The 6968-nt window shown below is 38.9% G+C and overlaps 1 protein-coding gene across 1 annotated transcript in view; it reads right to left on the bottom strand.

Moving 5' to 3' along the window:
- The window catches only part of LOC106536539 (activin receptor type-1), a 25746-nt gene that overhangs the window by 4612 nt on the left and 14166 nt on the right, over positions 1–6968 (bottom strand). The window contains exons 7-10 of the mRNA XM_014033840.1: positions 4324–4423; positions 1844–1990; positions 1272–1547; positions 294–491 (exon numbers count right to left, since the gene is read on the bottom strand). Coding sequence (XP_013889294.1) covers positions 294–491; positions 1272–1547; positions 1844–1990; positions 4324–4423 — 721 coding nt within the window. The remainder of the gene's footprint in view (positions 1–293; positions 492–1271; positions 1548–1843; positions 1991–4323; positions 4424–6968) is intronic.

The raw sequence follows: 6968 nt of genomic DNA, 5'->3' as shown, positions 1-6968 counted from the left end.
GGCACGGCCCCCACATTGAAGAACTCTGTTTTTAAAGTAAACAATACCAGTCTGAAAGTTCTGTCTACAATTTGGTCTAAAATCAGGAAGGAATGAGGGAAGATTTGATTTGAACTTTTCTGTCAAGAGCAGAAAATAATTAAATTCATCTAAGTTTTGGTGATCATTTGCTGATTTGAACTAAGCAAATTCAGGGTGGCAATTCGAAATCTGCAAGATTTCTTTTCCTGATGGAAAAAAAAATATTATTGCTACAACTAGATTTTATGTGACCAACAGAACCATGCACTGACCATTGCTCACTGTCCTCCTGGCGATTTCCCACAACACCAGGCCCAAGGCCCAGATGTCTACTCTCTTATAGGACTCGAAGCAGTCCATCTGGATGGAGTCGTCAAGAACCTCGGGGGCCATGTAGCGCTTTGTGCCAACTTTAGGGTTGTTGCCCACATCTAACTCATTAGTGTCTTGGAAATGCATGACTGCCAGACCTAGAATGAGAAGAAAAAAAAAACACCATCAACATCGCAATACAAGAAAAACATCTTTCCACTCTTATACAACTCCACAGTGAATGTCCAACAATATGCCTCCCAGGTAACTTTTTTTTCCTGAATGGAAGTAAGCTTAGAGTCCTAAACAGCTGCTTTGAAAACAACACTCTGGACTCAACGGACTGAATTAAACCATAAAGTACTACTTGGTTAAAGCAAGCAGCCCTGTTTCAGCATACAGGATGTTCTCCAACATAACAACTCGCTGATGAGACAAATAACCGCTACCGTGTTTGTCGGCACAGCGAAATACGTCAGCCAGAGCAGAATTTATTCCACGTAAACAGGTAAGGTCTGTGGCCGGGTTCTTGCTTTTAAAGCGAATTAGATGTTGTTTAAGCGTTTTCGAAATGGAACATTGGTGCATTAGATAAAAGTGGTCCCAGCTCTTGCAGATGTGCTGCTGGTTAAGGGCTGAGTGATCCTTTCAGGATAAGTTGTTTTTCCTAATTTAACAACAAATACGAGCGAGCAGCCAGACAAATAAAGTGATATTGCTGCAGATACGCCTCATAACCAAACTAATACGCTTTAAAACGGGCAGAGCTTTTAACGCTTTGTGCATGAGCTTCTGTGTTAAACTCTCAATGTTGCATTATAGAAATGTAGTTATTTGCTAATTCTCTTAATGTCACCCAACATAATAAAACCTTTGCAACACGTTAAGAGTTTTACATACAGTTCTGTGCAACATTTATACAAACACACAGTTCTTACCCAGGTCTGCAATGCAGCACTGCCCATTCTTTTTCACCAATACGTTTTTGCTCTTGAGGTCTCGGTGCGCGATGGCCGGCTTGCCCTGGGTGCCGAAGATCTCCACGTGCAAATGCGCCAGGCCACTCGCGATGGACAGTGCCATCCGGAGGCAGCTGGACGCGTCGAGGGTGCTAAGCTGGAGATAATCATACAAGGAGCCCATTTCGTGGAAGTGAGTGATGAGCCACAGCTGAGTACTCGAGTTCCTGGAAGTCATGTCGGAGGCGATGAAGCCTGGACCGAGAAAACATGTTTAAATGACAGCTTCCTCATGTGCAACAACTGGAAACTAGAGTGCAAATAACAGTCACAGYAAGATGGAGCTGAAAATCAGCTGGAACCATTTTTGGAAAGAGAATTAAAGAACTTGATATTTCACACCTTCGATAATTTTACTGTAATCAGAAAATATAATCCAAAAAGTTTTAAAACTAACACAAAACATGTGATAAAGTTTTTTTTCTTGTCTAACATAAAAGCTTAAACCATCTTCCGTCGCTCACCAAACCCATATTTGACCTGGTACTTACCCAAGATGTTCTCGTGTCTCAGCAGAACGGTGTTGTAGATTTCGGTTTCTCTGAACCAAGACTTCTCGTCTCTGGAGGAGAAGATTTTAACGGCCACGTTCTCTCCTTGCCACTGACCCCTCCACACCTCGCCGTATCGACCCTTACCTGACAGGTGGAGGGGGGAAAGAACATATATCACTGAACAGCAGATGACGTGGAGGTGAATATCTGTCGTGCATGTGTGACTATTTATCTGTGGCGTTTAATTAAGAACAGGGAGGCACGCAGAGAAGGAACAAGCTGTTTTTGAAGGAAATTTGCGGGAAGWTGAAACATAAAGACCTATAAATAAATAAAACTGAAGCTAATCGAGCTAAGAACCTTGCATTAAAACACACTTGAAAACGTGACCCATCACATCGAAACGAGGATTACGGTAAGTCTAAAAGTTGTATGTGGAGAAATAGGCAGATATAGTGTTTTGATTAAAACACTTGCAAAAATTACATTTTGTCAAAATATAACAAATAAATGTGTTATCAATGTATCATTTCAATGAGCTGTCTTAAATATTATCCTAAAAAAAATTTTGAAGCACTTATTTGAGCAGTAGCAACCAAAAACCAGGTTTTTTAAAATGTTGATTTTCACTGTAAGCCATCAAAGCTTTTGTTTCTTTCCAGCTGGGAAATCTCAATATTCAAATACTATTTGAGGTTTCTTTTTTTTTAAATTACATAAAAATCCTCATTAAAATTATATAAAATTAGGATTTAGACCAAATATTTATGTATTATTGTAACCAACAAGACAAATTAAATAATATCTCTGGATCTACTAATGATATCAGGATGATCTAAGTATTAAAATGTAACTTTTAAAGACAGGAATCTGAAAATATGATTAGGTCATTTTGACCGAATTTGACTTAATCCTCATTTCGATGTGATGGGTCACATATTTTCAGTGTTGTATAAAGTACTTTAAAGTGATACTTGAGTAAAAGTACAAGTATCTTATCATAAGAATACTTTGGTAAAAGTTAAAAGTCTTCTCTAAAAATATTACCTGATTAAAAGTCTTAAAGTATCTGATAATTTTTGTACTTAAGTATCAAAAGTAAATTTCTGACACAAAATCTACTTAAGTATTAAAAGTAAAAGTACTGAGTAAAAGTGAGCAGTTAGATTTTCCAAAATGACATTTATTGGGAGGTGACTTCTCCAAAAAATATTTTTTCTAACGGCGTGCAGCTGTGATGGGTTGTGTACAAGCTAATATGGTGTCAGAATGGTATATACTGTATACTTCTCATCCAACCACAATTAAATTCACTCTATCCAGGAGACACAATCTATCAGGATAGTATTTTTAAAGTAATAACAACCTGGAATAAAATAGGAGTAATGACTTTCTACTTCTTACCTTTTTAAAAAATGTAGTGAGTAGAAAGTACAGATAACTGTGTAAAAATGTAACGAGTAAAAGTAAAAAGTTCGTTGAAAAATAATTACTCAAGTACAGATAACCATAATTTCTACTTAAGTACAATAGCAAAGTATTTGTACTTAGTTACTTTACAACTCTGCATATTTTATTGGCTTTGGCCATTTCTCATGCCTGGCACTTAAGAAGCAAGAGTCAAAATCTCTAAATTTAAAAAAAGTAGTTGATTCATATTCAACTGGAAGAAAGCTTAATTAATAGCCTAATATCTCTTCTGTTTATAAGTAATTATTTTCTTCAGCATAAAGTGAACTTTGTCCTCTGGTTATTTGGAGATGTCAGTAAAAAAAATGATTTTTACTGCCCCCTGGTGGCCAGAAATCATTTTGTGTGTATTTGATGCCACAGAGGTCATGAAAAAGATTAATGAACTAATTTCAAGATGAGCCACTTGGCATTCTGCCTGCTTCTGTGTTTATGCTGCTGATAATATTTCCACTGACACTCAACAAACCACAAACAATCTCTAACCTAAACTGCAAACTTGGCTCTGGGGGACTTCACAGCAGGACAGTTGCACGTTCACTCTGGCCCAGTTTCTCAAAGCGCTCTCCTCTTTTGCAATTCTGAACAATTATTACTTTTGATTTGTCGGTGCTCGAACTGTTATTCTCAGATGCCCTGCCTTAACCTGGTTTTACAAATGAGGCAAAGGAGACAAAACAAAACTAAACGGTTTGGAAGCTCAGACTTCAAGATGTTATTGTGTTTTCATGGTTTCTATAATTAAATCCTGTCTGAATAAAGTCAAAAGAAAAACAAGAACAGAACAAGACAATATGGTCGTGTTTTCTATTTGATTTCGTCACAGTCTGACAAATTCTGAGGCTCCATTTGAAACCGGGAGCAGTCTTTGCAGCTTGAATTCACCACATTTTTGCCACAGGCTCCTGCGTCAGCACAATCCAGAGGGAGCGATGAGGAGGCAGAGTTTTTGTTCTCTTCTCTTTGAGAATTGTGACTTGAGTAAACTGTCTTTAACAAACACTTACCCACACACTCGTTGAGCGTGATTTGTCGAGCAACGGTCCTCTGAACAAGAAACGGGAGTCCTGAGCCACTTCCTGAAGTGCAGGAATGATCCAGCAGATCCTGGAAAAAACAGGAACACAGAGATTGTGTACTTTACTTTAACCCTGTGGAAATATCTGCAAGAGGGGAAACAAAACAAGAAACTCCCAAAAGGGCTGAAAATGATGAAATACAGAGCATCTGGGACTCAGATGGGGATTAACACAAGCATGCTGTCTTTGATGTGGCACCCACATGAGATGGAGGCTGGCAAGACGTGTGTGTCTCGAGATAATGTGTTGGTGTGTGTGTGTGCTGGAGGTGCCGAGCGCCTCCCTGCTGAGTAAACAACAGAGGAGCCACCTCCTCCCTACCGACTGGTGTGGGCGCTGGAGATTTGATCTAATCCCAGAGCCAGACTCCAAAAACAGGCACAACGCCGCTAAGCCTTTTATTTTTATCTCGTCTGCGAGACGTGCAGCGACCCGGGGCTGACGCAGGAGGGCAGTGCGCGGTAGCAATGGCTGCCGAGCAGAAACTAAATGACTGAATCGGGAGGTGGGGGGGCAGATTGAAAACAGAGACAAGTGATGCCTCAGATAAACAGATGCATAATGCAAGAGCTGCCTGAGAGACTATTTGGAATCATAACAGGAATGCAAGACTGGGGCTATAAAATGAATGATGACTTACTCTGCAGAGAGTTTAAATCCCTCTCTTTGGCAAAGAGGAAGATTTTATTTTATTTTTTTATTTTTTTTGGGGGGGGGGKGGTATCAGGGCCTTTAAACACTCGAATGCAATCAGAAAGCTGCAATATCATTATAATCAGAGGGGCAGACGGCTGCAGAGGGACGAGCTCTTGTGTTTCAGTCACATTTGTTTTCCACTGTTCCTAATAACCTCTCTTGTCGCACTGCCAGGCACCTCTTTTTATAACACACAAAAATGATGGCTCCATATTTGGAGCCTTTCTGCCAAGTGAACTGAAAAGAGTCTGGAAAAACACAGAGCGTGTCTGTGAATCCACTTGACAGAAATGACCGTCCACTAACAGCTGAACATGATATTTACAGAACTGGAGGGGAAAAAAAAACAAAAAAAAACGAAAGTCTGGAATTTGAAGAGCTGAGACAGAAACCTTATTTTTCCAGAGAGCCTAAAATTACAAAATGGATCCTAACAGCTCACATTTTCTGAGCCGTTTTCCTGCTGATCTTGATTACACGGCGTGCGAGCCAGCCAACGCGCCGGCTTGTCTTTCAGACGAGAACGCCGACCACACGACTCCACCTAAACTCTGGATCGCTTTAGCAAACCTCAAAACAGAAACCACTTTGTAGAAGACGGCTCACGGTTCACGGTTGAGTGGAGAGAAAATAAATGGCAAAAACATTCCTCTAAGACTGCTGCTGCCGCAAAAAAAAAATTAATTAAATAACTGAAGTTGCTAAACAACTCCCTCGTGCAGAACGTTCAGACAGCTCCATGTGCAAGTTCCACTTTTTTGCCAAATCACGTAGAGTCCAATCTTTAGATCGTGAGTTCAGCAATGGTTTGAATTAGGTTCAGAGACGTATTTTTTGCACAATGACCCAACTTTCTACTAATTAAATTAGGTATAAACTTTACCAGTATATCTATAACAGTCACTAAACTACACGAGGGTGTTAAGTTTTTTTTTTATTAAGGAGCAACAAACATGGTGGAGAAGATGGTGGCTTTAACAAAAAAAAAGTACAGTTTACACAAAACATTTAATTACGGAGCCAACAGAAGGTTGTTTGTTGTGCCATCACCTCTCTATTATCTATTATCTTCTAAAAAGTGTGTTTAAAAAGTGGCCAAAAGTCCCAACTTATCCAACTACACATTAAATCCTCAGCTGAACCCCTAAAGTTCATAAAACAAGTAATTATGGAGGGGGATTCACGTCTTCAGTTTTTCCTCTAAATATTTGTGCTTCTGGTTCAATCTGGCACCCAAATTTAAACAGGACTACTCCTGATGAAAGGCTTTTCAAATGTTGCCACCAAGACACAAGAATGAATGGGAATTGTTTGTTTATGTCAGTAAAATGAGGCAAAATAAAGTTTTTTTTCTGAGAAGAATTTTTTTTTTAAATTGCAAGTTTAGATTTTCATTTATGTCTAAAATTATTTTTGTACGGTTATTTTACAACTGTTGGTCAATTTAACTTTTCTTTTATACCTTTTTTTTTCACATTTGTTTCCCTTGCCATTGCAGCTCCGTCAGGTTCAACTGTGTAYAAGCGTTTTCAGGCCAACGCTACTCTGGGTTCAGGGCCAGACTTTCGCTTGGTCAGGACTTTCTACATCTGTTTCTTCTTGGCTGCGTTGCTCAGGTCAGTGTCTTGATAAATTTAAACTTTCACTCCAGCCTGGGAAAGATTTACTCTGAGAATGGTGCAGGCACCTTCTTTTTTTTTTTTTTTACATTTTCTATTTGTTTTTGCAGAAAAACTTTAAAAGAGTAACTTACCCCAAAATTAACTTTTTTTTAGCTGATAAACTGCCTAGAATGTGTCTAAAATGTTATATAGTACTGTTTCTGTGATGATTTTGATGTTTTTGTGCGTATTTGTTCAAATCTGTAATATTTGGTC

Source organism: Austrofundulus limnaeus, unplaced genomic scaffold, assembly GCF_001266775.1.
Source record: "Austrofundulus limnaeus strain Quisiro unplaced genomic scaffold, Austrofundulus_limnaeus-1.0 Scaffold1865, whole genome shotgun sequence".
Lineage (NCBI taxonomy): Eukaryota > Metazoa > Chordata > Actinopteri > Cyprinodontiformes > Rivulidae > Austrofundulus > Austrofundulus limnaeus.
Note: the sequence above shows the minus strand (reverse complement) of the source record. Positions and strands in the feature narration are given on the sequence as shown.